Source organism: Xyrauchen texanus, chromosome 4, assembly GCF_025860055.1.
Source record: "Xyrauchen texanus isolate HMW12.3.18 chromosome 4, RBS_HiC_50CHRs, whole genome shotgun sequence".
NCBI classification, from domain to species: Eukaryota; Metazoa; Chordata; class Actinopteri; order Cypriniformes; family Catostomidae; genus Xyrauchen; species Xyrauchen texanus.
Window position 1 is genome coordinate 30,875,712 of NC_068279.1, and position 26,893 is coordinate 30,902,604.

A 26,893-nucleotide genomic window follows, 5' to 3' on the forward strand; every position below is an offset into this window, starting at 1 on the left:
TTTTTACAAATCGCTTCCCGTACTAACTATACTATTCTCCTGTAATATTTTACATAATACATTCTCATTTTAAATGATTCCATCTATTCTGCCTGTTTGTTAAGATAATGAAGCATCTCTATCATGAAAATGTGTCCTTTTTTAGTAATTTAAATTATATGGCACTTTATTAGAGGTTGTTAATGTAAATAATGTAAAACTGTTGTACCGTGTAAACAATCCCCTCTGTAGGAACCTTTCTTCGGGAGACAATGTTCCACACGGACTGTTTTTGTGACACGGTCGAGATGTTTGTTTTCGTTGCGGTCATTTTTGTCTGTGTGGCTTACATTACTTCTATACAGTTTGTGTATTACAGATACAGACAGTTATGGCCACGGCTACGAAGTAAAATATCCACCCCAATATACAGTGGTGAAGACAGAAATTTTTCTCCAACACACGACAGATCCGACGCGCTCTCGCTGAATTCAGAAGAAAAGGCGCGTGTGAGAGTCACTGAGGCACGAGCGCTGTTAGTCACTGCACATCCAGACGATGAATGCATGTTTTTTGCACCTACAGTCTTAAAACTTGTTAAATCGAAAGCAGCCGTTTATTTGTTATGTTTGTCAACAGGTAGGTTTGCGTTTCCACGAGTAAATATTAACATTAGTAATATTAAATTATGTCACTTCCAATAAAACTATTTGTTATTTGCACCAATCTAAACTCTGACCATGCAAGTGCGTTATTTTTAATAAGTAACTTTGTATAAATAGTGCACTTTATGGCTCGAGTTAATTCAATAAAGCTGAAATCCTGCTGTTTGAGTTATTGTGATGCTAATAATGTAAAAGCTACACTATCAAAAAATGTTTTTGCAATGTTTAGGCAATTACAACAATCAAGGACCTCAACGCAAAAGGGAACTGCTTGACAGCTCTGCAGTTCTGGGAATCCCAGCCAACCATGTCACCATCATAGATGACAAGTAAGGGCACTAAAATATTCCTATAAAGGCTTCCTGTGCAGTATTCTGAAGGTCTTCTAAAATCCAAACTTATAGATATGGGGCTTAATCATAATATTTGGTAGCAAATTATATTTTGATTATATGTAACACCACTATTCTTTCCTGACATACAATTCATCAATATAAAATAATTTTGAAAACATCAGAATCAGACAACACTGTATTAACTGTTCTCACACAGACAAGGAAACTGTATGAAGGATGAACAAGTTGTCTCACCATGCAATTGTGCAATTTTATCTGATGAATGATAGGAACTTGATGAGTAAGATGCACAGACTCTACGTGCTTGTCCCACCGACCCTGATCCTTAACTTAGCTCCATTAAGGAAATAAAGATGTTGTCCATCCATCAGCTCACAACAGTGACAGTATACCCCACTCTACTCTTGGTTGGGGTTTAATTTGCACTAAACAGTAATGTCCCATATAGCCACCCCCCTGAGCATACCCATTAAGGGTGTACCATGCTGGTTCTGGCCCCTCCTCTTCTCCCCTGGCTGCCCTGTGAGCAAACACTGGCCAAGCTACAAATGAAGCCCCTCCATTCTTGTCACAACAGAGGCACAGTCACTTTAGGCTGATGTATGGGACAGCGCACTGTCACTGGACAACATAAACAATCAGGCCAGGAGGCCAAAAGAGACAAATCCTCCACCCCCTAGTAACATATTTTGACATGTCCTGAAAAAGAGCCATGGGGCAGGGTTATCTGACACCCACTCCCATTGTGATCTCACAATTATGGCCAGAATATCAGTTTGACTTTCATTTGCATGTTGTGAGCTCCTAACATCTGTGTGGTGTTGTCATTGTCACAGTTGAAGTTTCTCTTCTTTAATTTAGTGCCACAATTTTTTTCCTGAATCATTGGTTGTTTTTCCCATTCACTGTAATGACTCTCAACCATATATTATATATTGTTTAGTTCAGATTTCCAAAATACAGGCTGTCCAGAAAAGCTTTCTTCCTACCCACATATTCCAACATCACTGAGCTCTGCCAGAATCGTAAACTACTTCTTAACTGGCAGTGGTCTTAAAGAGTCCAGAAGCCACACATATCAGTAAAATGTCAGTAACGTGTTATCATCCCTCAGACACATCAGTATTGACCCTAACACAAGTTTTTTGACTATAGCTCTCCAAGCAGAAAATAACTCCGAAAAATAAGCCCTGCTCCTGAAAATTAATTCTGTGGGCAAATATTGCCCCTTAAAGGTGCTCTCTGTAAAATTGTTGTGCATGTTGTGTTGACTTCTAGCAGCAAATATGCAAATCACATAAAAACCAAAGTGCTCAGTTACTGAAGTCATTGTAAAAAAATCAGTATTTTGCAGTCAACCACAATAAATATATTCTGCAAGTGAAATTTTCCAATTACAGAGGATTATTGAGATAAAAGATTATTGAGACCTCAGCACGGCAGCACTCGTGAATACGTGCCCAGCACCATATGTAGAATAAATATGATATGACTAGAGTCTTCATCTCATGTGAGTGAATGTTGTATCATTTTGAAAATATGTATCAGAAATACCATTCTACTAGTACTTTTTCTTTTTAAAAGTTTAGCAATTTGCAAAAAATAAAATGCTGAGTGCTCCTTTAATAAAAAAAAAAATTTTGGCCACTGATTTCTACACTGAGATTCCCTATTTTCATTGGATAGTTAAGAAACACCCGTCCAGTTTTAAAAATGTCCACAGATTTGAAAACACCCATTACTGTTCTGCAAGGACCTATACTTCGATTTTCTGTAACAAGGGATCTAGATAGATGAGGTTTTTATGCATTCCTTACAACCTCACTCATGTTTAGTCATTTGCCAGATGCTTCTATACAAAGTGATTTTTATTTTACTTATCACAGGTCAAGCTGAGGTTTAAGGTGCTGTAAGTAATTTTAGCCATTCTGGAACTTCCATCAGGCTACATGTTGAATTAACCACACCCCCTCTTCACCCCACACTCCAAATACCTGACAGGTAATGGGGTAATTTTCTGCATGTCGTTTAAAAAAAAAGTCAATCACAGCACTTTTAAGTGCCTCGCTCATGGGGACAATGGCTTGATTTTTGGGAGAATCCAACCTGTAACTTTTCAGCCCTGAGTTTTATCCACTATACCACCACCACCACCACAATTTAAAGGGATAGTTCACCCAAAAATGAAAATTATCTCATAATTTTCTCACCCTCATGATATCCCAGGTGTGTATGACTTTCTTAGTTCACCAGAACACGTTTGAAGTAAAATAGAAAATATCTTATCTCAGTAGGTGCTTAAAATGCAAGTGAATGGAGATTTGTCTTTTGAAGCTCCAAAAATCACAGACAGTCAGAATAAATGTCATTAATACAACTCCAGTGGTTAAATTAATGTCTTCTAAAGCGATAGGATCACTTTTTGTGCAAAAAAATATAAATATTTATTATTTACTTTTTAGCTATAGTCCAACGCTTTGGGTAAGCTTCACGAGAGGGTGGAGTCCAAGTGGTGTCTCATATGATGTATTCGTGTTGCCATGATACAGACATAATCTCATATTCTCCATTCAGTTGAGACATCCAGAATAAGCACACAAACATACCATTGTGAGTAAGTCAAGTCAATTTTATTTGTATAGCGCCTTTCACAACACACATCGTTTCAAAGCAGCTAATATCAGCATTAACAGACGATAAAACTGTAATGTCTATAAAGTCGATTAATCATCATTGTGTAATTTAGATAAAATATGATTTTTAATAGTTTTTAAAAATAATTAAATGATAATTGTATTAATATCCCCAGTGAGCAAGACGGAGGCGACTGTGGCAAGGAACACAAAACTCCATAAGATGTTGGTTAATGGAGAAAAATAACCTTGGGAGAAACCAGACTCACTGTGGGGGCCAGTTCCCCTCTGGCTAACATTATGAATGTAATGTAAATATTACTTATGAATAGTTAAAATCATGGTTTAAAATTATTAAACTAAGTAAGTGTTAAGGGTCAGTGATTAAACATCGATTGTGTTTGAACTGTAAGATTAATGACCAAAGTCTTTGAAGTCCATCTTGATTAATTGCAGAAGTTCACATAGATGCAATTGTCCTTGTTAATTGGCTGATGAAGGATTTTGTTGGCAATAGTTAGTCTAAGCATTTCATTTCAAGATCGTAGTCCATAAATAGACCGAGGTGATGCAGGTTGGAGTTGGCATCATTTCATCCTCTGAAGTCCGTCATAATAGATTGAAGTGATGTTTGGCTGGCACCGGCTGCATTTAGTCATCATCATTCTGCGACATGTAGCAGTGGAGTCCAACATGAACCAGGAATGGTGCTGGATCCAGCCAGTTCTGGTGACCTCAGGATAGGAGTCCCGAGGTTGAGACATGGAAACAAATAAAAAGATGTAAGCGTAGATGCCATTCAATTTATTGCAGAGTTAGAGATCATGCACAGTGTGAGTAAAGAAACAGATAAATACAGATCTAATCCAAAACCATCCAAGCTACTGTACAGCATTCCTCCCTCTCACTTGTAAACAGCGCTGCTCTTCCGGATGTGACGCAATTGCCTCAGTTCTTGCATGTTTCAAATGGCAATGCGATTACGTCACGCGCATACCGCTGCTGAACGGAAGCATGATTTCGAGTTTAAAAAAAGTACTTAAATATTTATCTTTTTCTGCACCAAAGGCGATCGTTATCGCTTTAGAAGACATTCATTTAACAGCTGGTGTTGTATGGAGTACGTTTATGCTGACTTTCTGTGATTTTTGGAGCTTCAAAAGAGTAATCTCTATTCACTTGCATTTTAAGGATCTACTGAGGTTTTTTCTTCAAATGTGTTCTGGTGAAGAAAGAACGTCATTCACATGGTGATCATGAGGGTGAGTAAATAATGAGAGAATTTAGATTTTTGGGTGAACTATCCATTTAAGATATCTCTATTTTCTATAACTTTTAGGATGGATCTTTGGATGTTTTCTTATTAGACTCAGATGTTGTAAAATGTAAAGTTTTGCCAAGTAATATGCAGTCCTTGCATACAAACCAGCTGTGTGTGAGAGAGAAAGAGATCCTTTAGGACAAGATTATAAAATGTTGTCTCTTTAGAGCATTACCTCTTCTGCTAACACCTTATTCAAAACAAAAAGCATCAAACAGACATATTCACTAAGAATACTGTATTTTTTGCAGTTATCTAGACATTTTTACGTATAGTGAGAAATTTGCAAACCAAAACTTTTTAACTCCTAAAGACCATAAACCCACAATTGGAAAAATATAGCCTGGAAGTCATCATTCAGCATTTCAGATACAACAGTGTCACTGTTGTGTGTTTGCATTTGGCATGTAGGAGCCAGAAGCTGTGCCTTTGCAGTTTTTTAAAGTTCCAAGGCTCTGGATAATATGTCCATCTCCGCCACAATAACTGTCCATTACAGCCAAACCGCCATGTTGGAAATGGTTATTTCATTGCTTGCTTGTTGTTAAAAGAATTTTCACAGTGGCCAGCCTCAGGAGTGTCTTAAAAAAACACAACAATCAGTAAACTAAACAGAATATGGCAGGGAGGATGACAATTAAATCCAAACAGCTTGTTCTACATTGTATTTAGTGGGGCTAGTTGCTCTGGAAACTAATGGAAGCTTCTTGTTAAGAAAGCATGTGAAGACATTTTTAATGGGGGAAAATTATATATATATATATATATATATATATATATATATATATATATATATATATATAATTATTTAAAATAAAATCTCAGAAAGTTGATTGTGAAACAAACTCCCAGAAGAATCTGCATAGTCATGGGAATGTGTTTTCCAGACTGTTCTCCAAGTACGATGACCCACCCTGCCTGCAGTTCTTCTCTGCATGATTCTGTTCCTTTGGTAATGTGTGCGCTGAGCTTCCTTCTTGGCAATGGTTTTATTGTGCTTAAACGCTGCAGAGCCCCAGAGGTCCAAAACACCAATGCCTGGCTCAAACGCTTCTCCAGTTTGTTGACTTCTTGGAAGAATGGAAGAATTATTGGACTGGCTAGCTGTCCTGTGTGTGTGTGTGTGTGTGTGTGTGTGTGTGTGTGTGTGTGTGTGTGTGTTTGTTTGAGTGTGTGTGTGTGTGTTTTCACTGATTGTTCACAGATTATAATTATTGGACTGAATTCTCCCAAATTTAACTAGAGGATATTTCTTGGTTTGTTGAATGATCAGTCACAAAGATACACCCTTCTTTAATTTCTGTTTTGTCTAATTTGGACACAGGCACACACACCTTGAAACATTAAAACATCAATTTTACCTCCATATCAAATCACTTTATTGTCACTCAACCATATACACAAGTGCAACAGTGTGTGAAAGTCTTGGGTGCAGTTCCGAGCAACATAGCAGTCACGACAGTGAGACATCAATTTACAATATACATCAGATTTACACAACACAATTTACATATCTAATATACACAATATACAAATAATAATATTCAATGTATAGTATACAGTACACACAATATAGAATACACAGTATACAAAAAAAAAGTGCTGTATTGACATTCAGGCTGTTGGTTGATAGTCAGTTGCCAGTGTGTTGTTAAGAGAGAATATAATTTATGACAGTCCAGTGTGAATAAAGTGCAGTGATGATGTATATTGTTCGTGAGAGATCAAGAGTTCAAAAGTCTGATTGCTTGGTGGGAAGAAGCTGTCATGAATTCGGCTGGTGCGGGTTGTGATTCTGCAATACCGCCTGCCTGATGGTTTTTTTCACACACCACCTGGTATAAATGTCCCGGAGGGAGGGAAGCTCACCTCTGATGATGTGTCTGGCAGTTCGCACCGGCAGTTCAGAACTTTAATTATCAACTGGCACGATGCCCTGTCTGTTCAACTGTTCAATACGGTTGTCTGTTAACTATGACTTGGTTTGCAGCCAATCTGTTGTGAATCTACATACAAATCTGTAAACACAACACAAAGAATAGAAAAACTGTCTATTCTTGCCCTAGCTATAGTTTCAAGCCTAATGTACATGCATTATAAACTTTGATCCACTCTTTTTCTAACTCTCTCTCTCTGTCTATATATCTATCTATCTCTCCCCCTCACTATCCTTGACTATCTCTCCTTTCCCTCTGTATATTATTCTTTACCCAGGAGCTGATGCTGTAATCATTAAGATCCTTTTTCCTAGTCACACATGCACACACATTCAAAAGAGTTGTAAAAACCCAGATTGCAAATGACTATCAGAAAGCTTTGGCACAGTATAGAGCACTTCACTCTCAGATACTCCTATCTAGGTCATCCTGACTTGTTTTCTGTAAACGCAAACACAAAGAATAGATTCACAACAGATTGGCTGCAAACCAAGTCAACCAAGTCATAGTTAACAGACAACCGTATTGAACTGTTAATTAAAGAGTCACAAACATGCATCTGAAAGATAAGCTTCTGGGTCTTTGGTTTGTATAGCATGAACTCTGCAGACATTGGGATTCTCTAGCTTTCATGTACATGTTTAAGCTTGTGTGTAAGAGTGTCTAAGTCCAGGCTGGGTCATCTGGGCTCAGCGCTGGTTCAGAAAGGTCACAGTGTAGTTAAGTGATCAGGGATTGGTGTGCATGCAGTGATCCTGTTCTTTCCCTTCAGTCAGCAGCACTGAATGCTGCCTGTCATACAGTGAGTTCTGAACACACATCCTTTCAACTGAATAGATAAATGTTAAGTAAGTGCACAAAGTTACAGTGACACATAGACTTGTGGACCATAGCCTCTCAGCCTTAAATCACATGCCTACAGCTGAAATAACCAGTTCCAATTTGACTGGCTGGCTGCAATGCAGGGTGTGCAGGTTTTTATTTGTGATGTTAATGTCATGGCATCAACTTTTTGATAGATATTTAGAGTTTTGTTTGAGATACTATAAGTCGGGTTCACACAACTCTTTGTGCTCTATTCACTCCAATTCAAATGCATTTGAAGAGATGGAGACTAGAAATGCAAGATCATGTGAAGAAATTTTGCATTCTGCTGTGCACAAAAGTTAAAGCTTTATGAACTCCGACCTGCAAATTCGCATGACGGGAAGATGTGTAACCAATAAAAGATCAAAAATTAATGTACTGACCTCTTGGCACAATACAAAGGATGCATATTTCAAAGCAGCATGCTTTCATATTGTAGCTGGAAAATGAGTAGATGGTATATTTTAACGTTTTGAATGCATCATTATTAGTGATTTATTGTTTATTAAAACCAGAAACCCTTGCGCATGACATCATATCCTGTCTTTTGAGGAGTATGAAATAATTTTGCATGTTTAAAGTCTAGTATGACTGCTCCTTAAGGCTAGGGTCTACTTATCAAGCTCTTAGCCTTACAAATTGTACTCTTTTGATCACGAGCCCATACGGATTTTCGATGCACGCGAACTATAACTAATTTGTGATACGCTTAAGTAGAGTACTCCAAGCACAGTTGCAGACAATGCCCACTAACACGGACTATCCGCATGTTTGGAAAAACCAGGCGGCACGTGGATAATGTGCATAAATTGCATCATTCACACTGTGCTCAAGACGTAGTGGCACGCAGAAAACCAAAGTATATTTTGGCTTTGTTTACTAGATGTCCTTGTTTACCAACAATAGCACACCTGGATATTAATCTTCGTTCTCAGAGCTATTTCTCAAATTGACCTGCCCCTAAACATTGCATTACTAAATTATTTGAAAAGTGTGCCATACCATATAGCTGTACAAGACTATGTAGACTTGCTACAAATGAATTCCTTGTGGTTATCGAGGGTGAAATTTTGATTCGTATAACAGCTTGTGTTAATTTGTGTGATATAAATTTCATTTTACATACTGATTGTAGATGTGTGTTGTATCTTAAGTTGTGCTGTCTCGGCGTGTGTGTCCTTATGGGCTCTGAATGGGCCATGTGACCCTCTCCACAGAGCTGCTCCACTCTCTTCGCTGCACAGCTGCATTGACCGCCTACACTCTGACCGAGGTAATGCATCACGGGAGTGCTTTTGTGAAAGAGCACATCTGAACACGCTCCACTAAACATGTACTGAGTCGACCCGCTCACTCTCTTTCTGTATTATTCATTCAGACAGACAGACAGACAGACTCAGTCTGTGATCTGAGAGCCACATCGCCCACCTCCCTGGCAGGGTAATATCAGGTTGAGTGTCTGTCCTACTTCCTCTGATATTTCTCTCGCTATATCTTTGTCATTAGTTGAGAGCATTGAGTGTGTGTTAGGTTAGTTTTTGAAAGGCTATCCTGCACATTTTCCTTTAACTTGGCAGATATGAGCTCATTTTCTTAGAGAAGTTCTTGAATTAGCTTTGTCTTTCCAGAAATGGATACTTGAGAAATTATGAAGTTAACATTATTTCTAGGTCAAATATTTTTCTCATTTGACTTCACAAATACAGCAATTTAGGTGTTGACTTTAAGGATTGGAACTCAAACTTTGATTAAAAAGATAAATAAACTTTGAAACAATATTTATATAGGTAGTTGACATTAAATACTTTTATTATGTTGACATGTTGTGCGGTGACATGATAAATTGCATCTTCAACTATTTTGAAGAGCATTTTGCTGATTATTTCATGACATGATGCCTGAGAGACTACATGGAATATTTGTACTTTTAAAAATTATTTTGTCACACCAACATAGTCTCATGACAACTTGTAAAAATCCATACACGATGGTGAAAACAAAATATATTGTACAAATTTTCCATAATGACCAACCACTCAACAAGCAAAATTTCAATTTGATACAATATAGGTGTCAAATGTTAACTAGTATCCTTCCAACACTTTATTAGGTTAAGGGTTTGGATAAGGGGTTACACTTTATGGTTAGGTTTGGGTTAGGGGTTAAAGTAAATCTTTACTATTATTATAACTTTTCATGGACTGGGTTGGTACCAGGACCACAATTAAAATGGAGGCAATTAAAAATCATTAAAAACTTGCGAGATGTGTTGACCGTTACAGGACCCATGATATACAGTACATTTTCCCTCCTACATTTATATAAAATTTAGCATAAAATCTTAAAGATTAAATAAAAGGTTGATAAAATAAAAGTCCATGGAAAGGTTAGGCACCAATTATCCATTTTATAATTCATTTTTGAAATGAATATTGCTATTGCACAGCCAACATTTGCCAAAAATGGTGATTAATATGAGAACGCATAACCGCGTAAATCACTCAATGGGCTAGGACCTCAATATATTGCAGATATGCTCACTGAATATAAACCCAACAGATCACTCAGATCATTAGGATCACATAAGCTAGAAATACCAAGGGTTCACTCTAAGCAAGGAGAGTCTGCTTTTAGCTATTATGCCAGCCGCAGCTGGAACCAGCTTCCAGAAGAGATCAGATGTGCTCCTACATTAGTCACATTCAAATCCAGACTCAAAACACATCTGTTTAGCTGTGCATTTACTGAATGAGCACTGTGCCACTGTGTGTCCGACTGTTTGTACTATTTTATTTTATATTCTAAACTGTTTCAATTATTCTTATTTTTTTTTATTCTTATTTTAATCTCTTCTATGTAAAGCACTTTTAATTACCATTGTGTATGAAATGTGCTATATAAATAAACTTGCCTTGCCTTGCTTTGGAAAGTTGCTGTGAGAAGAGGAAAGAGTAGTAGTGAGGTGCATTCTTACACTCTGCCCTCCATATTTAATTATAAATTGATTTTGCTAGAAAACTAAACCCTGTGTGATTTATAGGCTGCTTGAAGAGGGCAGAGAGTCAGGCCGGGGGGTTGTTGTGGCTGATGGCAGGTCAGGAACCACAGAGAGATGAGATGTGTTAATGCGATTACCAGAAAGCACTGCAAATGCACTCCCTGCCAAGAGCTTGCGATTCTTTTTTTCCACATAAAACAAGGCATCTACAGTGGTGGCCAAAAATATTGGCACCCTTGGTAAATATAAACAAAAATTCTGTAAAAATAAAATCTGCATTTTTTTATCATTTTGATATTTCATTAAAAAAAGAAAGAAAAAAATCGAACCTTTAATTTCAGTAAAACAATTGAAACAATCTCATTATTAAATAAATATTTTTCTCCAAAACATGTTGGCCATAATTACAAATAATTTTTGCAACCTACTTTTACCAAGATAACATCTCTGAGTCTTCTCTTATAGTGCCTAATGAGGTTGGCGAGCACCTGGCAAGTGATCTGAGATAATTCCTCCGTACAGAATCTCTCCAGATCCTTCAAATTCTGAGGTCCATGTTGGTGGACTCTCCTCTTCAGTTCACCCCACAAATTTTCTATGGGGTTCAAGTCAGGGGACTGGGATGGCCATGTCAGAACCTTGATTTTGTGGTCAGTGAACCATTTTAGTGCTGATTTTGATGTTTGTTTTGGATCATTGTCTTGCTGGAAGATTCAACCAGGGCCCATTGTAAGCTATCTGGCAGAGGCAACCAAGTCTTGATTTTGTATCTGTTGGTATTCGATAGAGTCCATGATGCCATGTGTCTGAACAAGATGTCCAGGACCTCTGGCAAAAAACAGCCCCACAACATTAAAGATCTAGCACCATATTTAACCATGGGCATTGGGTACTTCTTATCTCTATGTGCGCAAACCCCATCTCTGGTGTTTGCAGCCAAAAAGCTCTTTTTTTTGTTTCATCCAACCATAAAACCCGGTTGCATTTGAGGTTCCAGTAGTGTCTGGCAAACTGAAGACGCTTGAGTTTGTTGTTGGTTGTTTTTCTTGAAACCCTCCCAAACAACTTTTGGTGATGTAGGTGATGTCAGATATTTTATTTTTTGACTTTCTGACCACAAGACACAATTAATTTCTGCAATTCTCCAGCTGTGATCCATGGAGATTCTTTGGCTACTTGAACCATCCTTTTCCAGGCTGATTCTTAAGATCTCCAGTTGATTGGAACTTTATAATTATTGCCCTGATGGTGGAAATGGGCATTTTCATTCCTTTTACTATTATCTTATAGATTATTATTTTGTAAAGCAATAAACCTTTTGCCGCACATCAGAACTGTATTCTTTAGTCTAACACACTGTGATTGATGATTAAAAAAGGAATTCTGCCTGTGTGTTACCTCATATTTATACCCTTGTGAAACAGGAAGTCGTGGCTGAACAATTTAATATGCCTATCACCCAGGTGCACTAAAACATGTCAAATATGAATGGGAATATACTTCAGATATTTTTTACTCATTAGAATTTCTAGGGGTGCCAATAATTGTGGCCAACATGATTTGGAGAAAAATATGTATTTAATAATGATATATTTCTCCTCTTTCAATTGTTATACTTCAATTAAAGGTTAGATTTTGTAAAATCTTTATGAAATTTCAAAAGTATAAACAATGCAGATTTTTTTTCACAGCCTTCTTTGCTCATATTTACCAATGATGCCAGTATTTTTGGCCACCAGTGTATCTCCTCCAAGGCAGAAAAATTTAGTCGATGCTTTCGCTGCCATTTTTCTTAATTTTCTTTTCATCATAAAGCAATGTTCTCTGAGTTATATCTTGGAAGCTGCAGGGATCGTCTGAGCCAGGTATTTAAGAGTGCAATTTTATTTTAATAGGTGTTCTAAATATGGCTAAAATAGACTATTTGGCTGCTCGAGAACATCTAAATGAATGAATATTGTAACTTGTGTGTGCTTCAGCTTTCTGCACTGCAGAGCTACTGACTGATATATGTGCTTCTTATACTCTATAAATCTACACAAATATGACTGTGAACCAGAACATATTTCAGAAGTTCTCTCTTGTTTGCCTGTGCTGGAAGGGTTAACTGTCGTACAGATGTCGGGTTTCCCAGCATGCACCATGGCCTTGTAACAGAAAGGCGGCTGGGCCCCATGTGACCAGACAAAACAAATGCTGCCACTCCCCCCGCCTTCCCTGCCTTCCCTGTTCGCACACACACACACCGCCTCCTCAGTAGGCCAAAGTTCATCTGCTGCATTCAGATGCCTGCAAGCAATTACACATCCACATGCAGTGAGCAAGCGAGGGAGGGCGGGAGGAAGAGTGAGGTTACTGTGGGGCATTTTAAACTGTTGCTATAGCGAGGCAACACTCTGCCTCATCCATCTTGAGAAAGGTCAGGTTGATCATGTGTCTTTTTCTCAATCTTTATTTTTTTATCATTCTCTGTCACTCCCAACCCAGTTTTCTCTGTTTCTAGAAATTAGAAGATGAAGTGTGTAGTTTCTGCCCTTCTAGTGGCAACAAATGGAATTGCAATTCGTTTTTTTTTTTTTTTATTGCTTGTCCAGTCTGGGCCAGACATAACAACATTGGCTCAACTAATGGTTTGGGTTTGGGGAAGATCTACCTGTTTATCTGAATAATAGAATGCAGGAAGTATTTGAAAGCAGTGATTATTTTTGCAATACTGTTTGATGCCACTAGTGTTGCAGAAATAAAACACTTTGCCTTTATATCGCCTCACATTAAAAGAATCAGCAAATTAAAATGATCACAAATGTGTCGGAATTTTTTTTAAAGAATATTTTGTGTTCGTGCTAAAAAAAAATATTTGATTTTCAATGAAGTCAAAAAATATTGTTTACTTTGTAAATAGATGTAGGGTTTAGGATTTGTTTCTGTGTAAATGAAATGCTGCATCAAGACATGGTCAGGGGCATTCTAAAAGCAGCTATAAATTGTTAAATATATACAAGAAGTATAAGACCAATTCAGAGCAATCAATTCAAGATGCAAATATGACATCAGATGACATCATTGATAGTGGTTCTATTTTGATTGATTATGAATATTGTAATGAAAAATTATGTGTATGGTTATATTGTTTTTGGATAATCAAATTATATGCTTAAATTTCTTACAATTGTATAGTTTACATACACCCAAAATAGACCGCACACCTAAGGCTGAAAGTATTTACAAAACAAAGTTTGAATTGAGTGTGTACTATAAGTGGTTCAAACTCAATTAATTGCAGAATTTTTATATTTTGGATTAAAATAAACCCTTTCCAGAATGTTTGAGGAATATTATTACACTGTTACCTTGCAAACACTGTAATAATTATTTTTGTCCCAGCTGTGATGCACGTAATTCTTCATACATTTGTTGTGATACTTGTAATGAATAAAGACAAGGTAGATTTGTTCAATAAATTGCATAAGATTAATTCTTATAAAGGTTTGTTGGCTTTCATGATGACTCCACTCTGAGGCAAAACGATCAGCCCACCACACTTCTGCAGCCACGTTCTCTCTCTCACATAAATCTCATGTGTGCTCACACACTCTCTTTGTAAATCAGATCTGTCTGATCTCTATTCCCTCTTGTCCTGACTGCTACATCACCCATTGCATCCCCCTTTTCTAACCAGCCTATCACCCCTCCTCTGATATGGTATCCTCCAGAGACAACCCCTGTGACCTTAACCAGCATTTGATTTGTGTGCAGATCTTTCACAAAAGAACAGAAACAACTGTCAAGCCCCATTATAAAGAGAGGAGAGAGGGGGGTGGAATCAATTCAGCTCACTCTCTTTATCTGTCTCTCACTCATTCTGACTTTCACTCCCCCCATTCTCATCAAACCCTGTGACCTTGAGCTGGGAATTTGCTGCTGGCTGTTTTTAACATATTCAGTGCCAACTGTTGTGCGCTGCCAGCTCAGCCTTCTCTGCCAATCACAGTCCACTTGGCCGTGCCATATCCAATATCTGACCATTGGATTTGTGTAGTTACAGAGTTCTCCAGTATTTTGTATTGGCAGGGGAAACAAACAGAGTTTAAATTTGAAAAGAAATTCAAGTGTAAACATTATGAACTGAACTGAAGCAGAATAGTATAACTGGTTGAAGACAAAAATATCCCAGCCACTTCTCTTGCTGTCTCTGTCTCCATACCAAAACATAGTGTGCTTCCTACTGCCTGCATTGGCAGCTGCTTTGTAAGGGACCATCCTAACTGAAATCAAACTTCAGCAGATGGCATCTGCGTGCAGAAATCTGCAGAAAGCTCTGCAGAATTTCGCAAAAGTCAGCGGAGTCCGCCTGTGCCTGCTCATAAATGCAACTCTGCATGCCATCCAAATAGCGCTCCTCATACACCGGAGACTTGACTCAATTAATTTTAATAGAGTTTTCCACTAGCATGTTGCTAAGCTATCAATGTGATACTCTAATACACTTAAAAATAAAAATATTGAGTATAATTATGCTGCCTACCTTTTTAAAAAGCCTTTGTTTTGGGATTGTGCCTGTGATACCTTAAAATGCTGTCTAGGTAGGCGCTCACTAGGTTTTGGAACTTTTCCTGACCCTATGCTCAGTCTACTCTATCGCTCTCCCCCTCTCTCTCTGTCCCTCTATGTTTGAAGTTTGATAAGGGTGTCTAGGACTATGAAGTAGCTAAAGAACAAAAAACCTTCGCTTCAGTGATTGGTTGGAGGGGGAGGAGCTTTCATTGACCCCAGTACATAGCAACTATGTGTGGTAAAAAAAAAAACAAAGGGAAAATTGTGTGTGAGAGAAAGAGTGATTGGTACATGGCCCTTGTTTTCCCTGAGCTGTAGTTATTGATGAATGGGAGAGAAAAGCCTGGATGACCTTTGATCCCAGACTTCAGAGAGGACTGCATCCGCATTCCAGCTGAGCTGTAGTGAGACTGTGGCTGTAAATCAGATTGAGAGACTCTCGCTCACCACTGAAGCCTTGGGGCCAAACTCTGCCCTTCCATGACCTCACTGTTTTGTTGCAGCTCTGTATGTTTGTTGGCTCACAGAGGCGTACTGCTCTGTCCAAATTAAATTTACACATAAAACATGGGCAGTACAGTATTTACAAAACTCTTCTGTCATTTATATCTATAGTATTATATATTAAGACATGTAAGGAAATGTAAGCCAAGCATCACTGTACTACCAGTGTACCAGTGTAGTCCAATTCTCAAACAAATGGCACTTATGAGTCAGTTCTTTTGAATATACACCAGAAAACATACAGCAAACTAATGACTCTTATCAGCTCATTCTTTTCAGTGAATGAAAAATATACTCTACAAGTCAATAATTTTGTTAAGTCTGATTCGAAATGAACAAATAATTGTCACCATGTTATGTGTAATTACTGGATGGTTGTTGATGACAGTGTGAAGCAGGGCTGGACTGGCAATCTGGCATACCGGGCATTTTCCCGATGGGCCGACGCACTTTGGGGCTGATCAGGGGCGGACTGGCTGGTGGGTCGGCCGAATGGGCCGCGATAATCTAAAATGAGTCACCGCGTTATGCAGAACGGACAACAAAACGGCACCGTGATATGCAGATATGAACGGGCCGATTTCTCTTCTCAGTCCAGCCCTGGCGTGAAGTTAAAGATACACATTATGAGTTTAGTTGTAATTAGTGGTATTTTATAAGAATTGATGAATTAATAAAATATTTGAATTAAAATGTCAGTGTAAACACACCTTTTGTAGTAATCTGATCTATTCAGTTATTAAATCAGCCTATTATTTGGGAACATGCTACTAAGTGCAGTAAATCCAATAAGAATTGCATTTCTTATTTCCAAATATTTATTTCTCAAAAGTTCTAAAAGAATCATTAATGGAACCATTAAGGAACTGGAACTGTTAAATTCCTTACGATTCCCATCCCTACACCAGTATATCATTGAGAGTAGAAACATTGACTGTATACTTAAATGTTAAAAACCACCCTCAAAACACTAGCAATGTGGGTTGGCTAGTTTTAAATGTGCAAACAGGCAAACATCGCTCACGTTTTTCTCAGAAAATGTACAAATCGGGCTTCCTACATATACTGTTTTCCAGATTTTTATTGTGTCTTTGAGAGAAAACTCAATTTAACACTATTATGTTTTTCTTCTTCTCTTGTTCTTGCAGAGAGCTTCCAGATGACCCAACGTTCCATTGGAGCACTGCACTGATCTCCTCTCTGATCCTCAAACACATTCAGAACTATAACATCAGCCTGGTAGGAAACCTCTAGAAGGTTTATATAGGAGCCATTCAGAACCAACCCAACTGTATATTAGAGTGTATTTTCATGACCTAAACCTATAGGAATTCCTCTAGAACAGGGGTTTTCAAAGTCTTAAACAGTAAACCCCCCTCTTGACATTTTACAGTATTATAATGCCATAGAGCTACTTCTATTAAGCTAGACTATGGTCTTTTAAGACAAATATTTTCATTTATCTTCACAATACATTTTTATTGTATTTAATTATGGTGAACCTATCTTAATTCTCTGCACCTACACTGACATGCACTGGAGCCCCTTTGGAAGGCACGCCTCCCCGTTTGAAAACTGTGTCTCTGGAACACCTTGACAGGTTAAGAAATCTTTCAGAGCAGTCTGACATCACATTGGTTGCAGTTGAGGCCAGTGAAAGACCATTTTTCAAAACTATGAAAGAGTACAGTGCACTAACCAGTTCCTAAGCAACGGGAACAGAGCAAGAGGGGAAGTGTATTCTTGTTTTCAAAACAGAATGTTCTAGATGGATATCTAAAATGTTTGATTTGATCATTACTAAAAATGTATTGAGATTGAGACCACACTTAGAAATAGGGCTGTACGATACATATATATATGATATATCAAGACAGTTTTTCTTACGAAATTGTATTGATACTTGGGATCCCTGTATCGATAATATTATTAATCTCTTTGTGCATTCATATCCAACATTTTAGTAATGAAGAATCAGGTCATCTAAATAAGTGCAAACTTTGAGACTGGAAGCAAAAGAGAGATCAAATCTGAACCTGTAGATTCACTGTTTCTCTCACGGACAAACTGGGTCTCTCTCACTCGCTTGGTACATTTTAAATCGCAATCCAACTATGATATTGTGATGTATCGTGATATATTGAATCGTGACTTGTATTGCGATGGGTATTGTGAGGTGGTTGGGGATAACAAACCCCACTTAGGTTTGTTATCCCCAAAAAAGACTGATAAGGGAAAACAGGTTACAGATTAGCTTTTAGGGAAGATCAAAAGATAAATACAATATGTTATAAATAATTAACAATAATCAGGAGAGATGGAAGGGTGGTGTTCCACAGGGTGTGAATTACAAAGAATGTAGAAAAAACTATCTGTTAAGATCCATTTAGTACAATTCATGGACAAAACATTAATGTTGTGATTTTTTTATCATTTTAATATAGAATTTTTATATTAAAGACAATTTTTTGTTTTGTTTAAAAGGCATTTAATATGGATTGTCTGTCACTAGTAGCACCAAATGAAATTCAGGTTGTGTGAGACAAATCTCTGCAGATTGTGCCTCAAAAAGTACACATTTTTGCAGTTCCTTTAAAAACATAAACCCACCTCAAATTCATTGTATAATTTGCACATTGGTGTTCCACTCACGTTGTCTGATATTTGTAGACCTTTCTAAATAATAGTGTTAATATACTGTAAGAAGAACTGATCCTGGATCAGAAAGAGGCTTTAAATTCACACATGTGAGAGTCAGATCTCAATAATAGGACATCTGAGTACATACTGGAGATCCATTTACTTAATCAAAACACAGTCCTGACTACCTAATTTGATAGCTCACATGCTTCTCAAGAGGTTGCTTTGAGTGAGATCATATCAGCAGGATTAATTCACTTAAACCAACCTGTCATTGGTCCCTTGTATTTAGCCCTAATTACACATGCTGTAATATCCCATAATGCCACTGAACTCGACTGAAGCAGACACATGTGGTTCTCCAGGGTCACTGTTGGCAAGCCAAAGCAGAGATATCTATCAGCCCGCACTAAGGAGATCCAGAAAATGCCCCAAAACGTTTTTGAAATCAAGATTAGAACAAACTCACTGACACCTCCTCTCTTTTTCTCACGTGTACTTTTTAATGTTCTCTGCTGCTCCATGTCCCTCTCACTCTCTGCTCACATGCCATAACATTTAATATAAAGCCAACAACAGAGGACTAGCATAAACAAGCCAAAAACACACTCACACATACACACACAAAAAAAGAGTGTTCCTGTAACACAGTATGGCTTCCATCCATTGCTTCCATGTTCTTATGAACTATTAGCAAAATGTGAATATACAAACAGCAGCCAATATCACTCCTCCTATACTAACAAACCAGTCTGACTTAAAACCACATGATAGATCAATAATACAGACTAAAGCCAGTAGATCTGCACACAGTTTCACTGCACCCTTAATTTTATGTTTGATTTAAGCCGAACAGGCTGTGGGAATGGAAATACTGATGAAAAGATATTACATTACGCTATTTGACTTTGGCTTTTGAACGGGTGGGAAAAGAGTGATGGCCATCTTGTATGCTCTACCACTCTCTCATAGAGAGCAGAGGATAATGGGAAGGTTTAAGTACTACACAAATAGCCTCCTCTGGTTTAAACAGATGTTCATGACTGCTGTGTTTACCAGGTTATGTATGCATGTGTGTAAGAGTGACACTTTGCAAAGTCGGGATTATTGTCATTTTTAAAATAATTAGATTATCCATCTATCGTCTGTCTGTCTGTCTGTCTGTTTGTACACTAGGTGGGTCATTCTCAAAAAATGTTAACCACTTACAAACTATTTTCAATTCTGTTCAGTTCCTTTTTCGCCTATAAAAGTGGAGTAAGATTTTTTTGAACATCTACAAATTATTTTTATGTTTAAAGGACAACTTGTTGTTCTTTATATTATTATTAAATTTTGTTTATTAATGAAGCAAGGGTTGTAACACTAGTGACAAATACTCTTTGAAAAGATTTTCTGAGATGGTGTCAATAGTATCACAAAATAGACCTCTAATCTGATTAAAATCAATAAACCACAACATTAAATCTTTTTTAAAAAATAAGAATATTTTGCATAAACAGTAAACAATGTTACACCAATGACATTTAAATGAACCATGTGAAAAAATGTGTTAAAATGTAAATGAATAACTTTAAACATGATGGGAAAATCCATATGAACATTTAAGCAGCCTCTTCGTCCTCTGAACTTTGACCTTGGAAGTTTTTTCGCAACTTTTTGGATTTTCAAAATATACGTTTTTTAACATTGATAACACCAATGACACAAAATAAAGGGACAAACATTAGTTTTAAATTATTGAAATTATTCATTATTATTTTGTTTTGCTTTTTTGCACATTTGTTAGGCCTTGCACTAGTGCTTGACCTGAGAAAAGTAAAAAATAAACAACTGTAAATGTCATAGAATTGGTGTACCAGATGAAGATAGTTCAGGCAGTTGACAAATACAAATTTCAAAACAAATTCTAAAACATTATAAAGTCAACCCATTGTATATTATTTAATAAAAAGGTTAGGTTATAGAATTAGGCCTTTTAAATTCTTGACTATTTGAAATCTTTTTCATGACTAAAATGTCAAGGGACATGTTTGTCACCATATTTTCATAATGACCTAGTGTAGACAAGAGATTATATTAAAGAGATAAAAGAAAGGTTTTAACTTTTTCTACTTTTGACTCCTTAAATATGTGTATGAGTGTGCAGGAATGTTTTCCCATGTTTTTCTCATGGGCAAAAGTATCTTTCTCTGCTGTTCACAGTGTTTGGAGTATTATTCCACCTCATTCAGACATGCTGATCTGCTCCTCTGAAAGCTGACTCACTCACCTCGTTTGTCTTGGCAACAATCTTCATACCTGCCACAATATATTATTTTGTCAACCATATTTTCATCCACACTTGGCACTCTTGAGTTATGCAAAGCAGCAGTTTTGGAAACCACCCATTTACAAAGAAAGAATCACTCGCCTGGTGACACAACATACAATATGCCAAGGGTGTAGCTAGGAAATTACGTTTGGGTGGGCCTCAATAAAAATGGATGGACCAAGTTTTCGCCAATTTTGTTTTTTACCAAATTTTCCTTAACAAAGAAGCAGCACATTCAAACAGTTCTTTCACACTTTCAGAAATCAGAATTTAAGATTTTTTTTTTTTTTTTTTGCTATTTTATAAATACATATTTGAAGTTAAAGGATAATCTCACATTTAAATTTTGCCCCAGACTCTGTATTTTAGCCGATGAGTCAGTCATTAATACAGGGGATAAATTCATAAAACATTGGGTCCTGGCCAGTGTTATGATCAGCAGATGGGTTGTTATTAGGGGATGGAAGTGGACTGGAGCGCCCTCATTTTGAGAGTGGTGCACAGAGATGGGCAGGGTAGCGGCATTTGAGGAGATGTCGTATAGAATGCTGGGCAATCTGGGTTTATTTGATAGAAAACGGGGCAGATATTTGGCCTTTTTGGAAGGCTCTCGGGGAAGGGCAGTGGAGAGGGATCTGTAGTTTTAAATAGGTGTGGGGGGGGAGAGTTTCATTTTATATCATTTGATTATGCATTTTCTGTATTTAATGTGTTGAATGGCATCAATAACAATTGGTAATAATACAAAAATAATAATCAGAAATATTCTGGGTGGGCCTGGGTCTAATTTGGGTGGGTCCAGGCCCTCCCCGACCCACCCTTGGCTACAACAGTACAATATGCAGCTACATTTGTTTTCACACAGTACTGGCAATACCCACCAACAATTGTTTTTCATCGTAGTTTTATATATTCCTTTCTTTTTTCCTTTCACCCATGTTCTTCAGTGGAGTAGAGACCCTACAAGTTTTAACTCTTGCGTACTAGACACTGTTCTGTGTGATGCCACATACAAGTTACACCTGCTCTTTAGAGAACTGGCATCATGGTGCACATGAATATTCTCATTGATAAACTGGAAAGTATCAGTAATTCAGAGAAACATGGGAAACATCAGGTTCTCATCAGGCCCTGCATTAAAGTCATAGTGCGCTTTCTGAGTGATTTTACCAAGTAGGACATGTTCCTGGATCAATGTGATTATTGGTCTAGGAAATACATCCTTATCAATCAAACCCCTTTTTGGGGGATATATTTTAAGATTAGGGCAGGGTTTAGGATTTTTACTGAACATTTTAAGTCAGCAACAAATAAAGACTGGAAAACAAAACTAAATAAAGACAAACTTTCTACCTCTGGATCTGCAGCAAAAGATAAATGTGTCTCTTTAAAGATATTTAGTGGTTTGATTGTTCATATTGCAGTTATTACAAATATATGTATTTACATGGACATTGCATAATGCATTTGCATAATGCTATCATCATTATATCATATCAGACTATTCTGAAATTTGCCTTTTAAATGTTGTCTCACAGTGAAATTCACCCAGTATGTACTTGAAGTTAAATATGACTTCTTAAAGGTGGACTTCATTTGGTGTTGGCAGTGTATTTATCGGTCTGTGGTTTATGGTCTTTGTCTCCGCAGGTACTAACATTTGATGGCAGAGGTGTGAGTGGACATGCCAATCATATTGCCATCTACAAGGCCCTCAGGTAGACATTTGCTGATATTCAATAATAAGGTATACCGTGATAATTAACATGCACAATATTGTGATCGTGAGCATTTCAAAATACAGTGAAAATTTCTAGATAACCTATTAACCAAATTGTTCAGATTTTTCTAAATGCACTGTAGCATTTCTATCAATAAATCACATTCCCAACACTCTTAACTCTTACAGTAATAGAAAGACTCTAAAATTCATGTTTATTTTTCAACTCCCTTAGAATGTTACAGTTGTTGTTACTTCATTTGCAATTAAATAATCCATAATAAATTAGATAAATGCAAAATACAAGCATTGGACTCAGACGTTTGAAAGCCACCATGTCTCTTTGAATCTTATATGGTTTGATCTTTGCAAAGTTACTTTCTTTGTAATCTTTTCATTTAAAAAGTACAATACAAGTAACTAAATCTTGTAACTAAGAACAACATTGCAGTTGATTACGGCTGATCTTTCTTTAGATAGAGACACATTGTGCTAATAGCTGGATTTTCATGCAATCAAACAAAGAAAGGAACTCAAGAGTTAGATTTCTGAAGCATTTCCTGAAGTCTTCTAGCCCAGCATTTGCAGAGCACAAACACTTGCCATAAATAACACAAAGGAACCAAGAAACATACCACAAAACTGCAATCATATTCACAATCTAATTACATCAGAAAACAAACACACGTCTATTTCATTGCCTTACACAGTATCTAGCTAAACCTTAACATGTAAACAATGTATGAACATTCTTAAAAAACAAGTTTATAAATATACACACAAGAAAATACACTTGAAGAACCATTCAAAATACATTCATAACATCACACAATAACAGAGACACAAACCTATCTACTCTTGATAATATTGTACCATGAATACACATACTTGCTCACATTACACACATTCCGATAGACAATCAAATCAGTACAGAGGGGGAGAAAAAACAGCCTCAATCTTGGATCAGACAACTTGTTCCTCAAGAGCTTGCAACAATTCACCATGTGTTCAAAAGAGTGTATGACTTTGCCTGATAAAAAAGGCTGGCTGTGAAACAGTTAGAACAAACAGTGTTATTGAGCAATGTTCGGTTTTCAAGAAACTGAGCCAAATTTCTCAGACTTCTGACTTTTAAAAAATGAAAATGTAACAGCCTTTACTAATTACAAGTCTTTGCTATGGCAGCTCTGTGCTGTTGCAGAAATATAATTTTTTGTGTGTGTGTCTGAAAGAGAATGCAGTGGGAAAGTTAAGGCGCAGGCACTGCGTCGTCCCGAGCTGAGCATCTGTGCCTGCACAAGTGGTGTGACAGAGAGTTCCAGGAATTGGATATGAATTTAGAGCTCATTATAATCTGTAAAAAACTCTCAGACCTCAAGATGTGTATGTGTCCTTAAAGATGCACTCAGTATTTTTTATATATTTTTTCTTAATTGGAAAGTTTTACTCCTAAAGAAATTTTGAAACATATGTATAAAATCATGAGCCTTACACTCCAGAGTCCAGTCATATCAGTAACCTTATAAATTCTGTTTTATTGTACATGGGGAGGGTCCCCACATGGGGGGTTGCCATGTTAGGATCACATGAATACCACGTGCTAAATCTCAGTAACCACCTTGTTTTTGGATACTATCACTCATGGATAAAATTAATCATATCTGACATCCAAACCAACAGGTGTCAGTGTAAGTCCAAGAGGACATCTTCAAAAAAACAAAATACTGAATGCACTTTTGAAGAAAGAGAGAGAGAGAGAGAGAGAGAGAGAACTAGAGAAGACAACAGACAAATAAATCCTTGTATTAAAAAAAAAAAATCACAATTAGAATTCAGACATTTTGGCCAAGCAGGTTACGTTTACAAGGAATATTTTGGTTTCTCCAAAAATCATAGTTAGCATGTTATATCAATCATTAATTCATGTTATAACATAACAAACTGTATTCAATATATTTTTATAAAATTGTGCTGTACGTTTACCTAATCATCCTATAATAATGATGAATGCAATAATGAATGGCAGGTAATTTTCTGGTTCTTTATTTTAATACATCCCCTTGCAAAACACCATATTATTACTATTATAATTATTATTTTGTGTTCTTAGTGAGTTTGGTGTATTAAATAATTTCAGGCTTTTCTCTTTATCTCTTTGGCAACAGCCATCTTGCTTCTGCTGGTAGACTTCCTGAAGGTAAGACTCTCATTACAATGTTAAATATGTTAATAATGTAATGTATCAAATATGAATAATATGTTATTACATCATTATCACCTATAGCTAACTATACAGAAAGGCTACAGTAGAAATTTTAACATTCTGTCATTGGTAGCAGTGATAACATGTTTTCTAGGTAAAGTGCACCACCCACTGGTATACTTTATCAAGTGCATATATGCACCCTACTACACATGAAATTGCAGCAGATCATGCATGGACAGTTTCCTTTTTGGTGGTTTCTGTAAACTCAATTTGTGCCTACTAACACAAAGGCATGTTCCAGGGTTCCCACAGTCATGCAACACCTGGAAATATATGGGCATTTTAACACAGTTCTTTTCAAGCATGGAAAAGAGTAAAATCTTGAAAGTGACAAACAAAAAGTTAACCACTCATAAGGTTATTATTTTTTACTTTTTAGTTTAAGTTGAATCTGTGTCCAGCTGCTTGTCCAGAACCTTTATATACTTTTTCTCACAAATCCAATTTTAATAGAGGGCACTTACCAATGGTGTACTGGGTTTTATTTTAATCTAATAAAATATAATAAAAGTGTTGCTTTTTTTATATAGTTATCAATAGTATGTAAACACAGCACCATGCCCAGTCACACAAGTTATTTAAATTAAATAAATGATAATCCATTCAATGGTTTTTAACATATTTATAATTGAAATAGACAATGTACTAAGCATTAGTATTATAATCTGTGTCTCTTCACAGGTTGTCAAATCTTCTCTCTACACACCATTAACATCCTCCGAAAGTATCTGTCAGTCTTAGAGCTGCCAGTCAGCTGGCTCCTCCCCTCTGATTTCTGCTGCATCATTGGATGGGACGAGTATAAACGTGCCAAGGTATCTTAATGAATCAGATGCTTAAACAGAGAACTTCAGCTCTGATTAGGGAAAATTACCTCTGAATTAAAACTAGAAATCTCTTGGAAATCATCAGTTGTGGCTTGTAAGCATTTTGATTCTTATGTTTCCCTTTTTTTTTTTCAGCATAGATTATTTTTTCTGACAAAAGACTTCAGCTTGGCACATTTCGAATACAGAACATAACTAAAGTTTTAAAAAAGACAAACATTGATTCTCGTGGGAAAAAAGTGTATGTCCAATTCCACAGATGAAATGAAATGAGGCTAATGTTGTTAACCAATCCATTGGTACTTTGAACACTTAACAAGCACAATGCACTGTAAACGTTAACTAATCCTGCTGAGATGTCTGTGAATGACACCTGTACAGAACAATACAGATTGTTGCATGTTTAGCCTTGTTTTGTCTGTCTGTGCACTTGATTCAAGTCTTCGACCTAGTTTGATTTGAGGTCATCTTAATCAACCTACCGTAATCTATATTATAATGTCAGTAATTTATCTATGTTATATTCTATTTGATTTTGGTAATCATTTTCTTTTTCTCAATTTCCATCAGAAAGCCATGCTCTGTCATCACTCTCAGCTGCTGTGGTTCCGCCGGCTCTACATCCTGTTTTCACGCTACATGTTTGCAAACACATTCCAGGCCATTACCGTGGAAACAAAGAATGTAAAAATGTATTAGCTTAAATTGTCCTTGTGCACTGTTCCTGTCCATGTAGGACTTAACTCTGAAATTCTTTAAGGTTTTCTTCATGTTTATCTACCTTCGTACACCCTTATTGATCCATTTCATATGTTTGAGGAATGAATGAACAATTGCCATATATTTATAGCATATTAATAAGGCTTAGCTGGGATCAGTCCTGGTATACAAGAACCGTTGGCGTATTGAACGTTATAGTTCTTTACACACATAATTGCAAACCATCCAGTTTGCTAGGGAGGTTCAAAGTAGTTTAACACTAAAGCTTTTAATAGAGTAACTGAATCCAAAACATAGCTAAACCTGTTTGTGCCTGCTTTGAGTATAAACAAAGATAGAAGACAAAATTCTGTATATTGTTTACATTTGCTATTACTGTTGTTACTGGACTTATTAATGGAGAGTCCTAAATTATGCACTGTCCAATCCAAACTGATTAAGTACTGTACCAAAACTGTTTATTCAGTATGGTGATACTGAACACGTTCTGTGTATGTAAATCTAGACGTTTATGATGTTCTCTGTTTTGAGTTATTTGACTGATGAATCCATATTATAAATCAGAACAATGTAACAAGTTTTGTATGAAAAT

At 36.7% G+C, this 26,893-nt stretch overlaps 1 protein-coding gene across 1 annotated transcript; it reads left to right on the forward strand.

The window, feature by feature from the left end:
• Positions 1–273: 273 nt before the first annotated feature.
• On the forward strand, positions 274–26,728 carry pigl (phosphatidylinositol glycan anchor biosynthesis, class L). Its single transcript, XM_052115448.1, has 7 exons — positions 274–618; positions 874–973; positions 16,963–17,053; positions 22,419–22,486; positions 24,654–24,685; positions 25,436–25,569; positions 26,152–26,728. The coding sequence occupies exons 1-7, from the start codon at positions 288–290 to the stop codon at positions 26,278–26,280; spliced, it is 885 nt and encodes a 294-aa protein (XP_051971408.1). The 5' UTR covers positions 274–287; the 3' UTR covers positions 26,281–26,728.
• Positions 26,729–26,893: the final 165 nt, after the last annotated feature.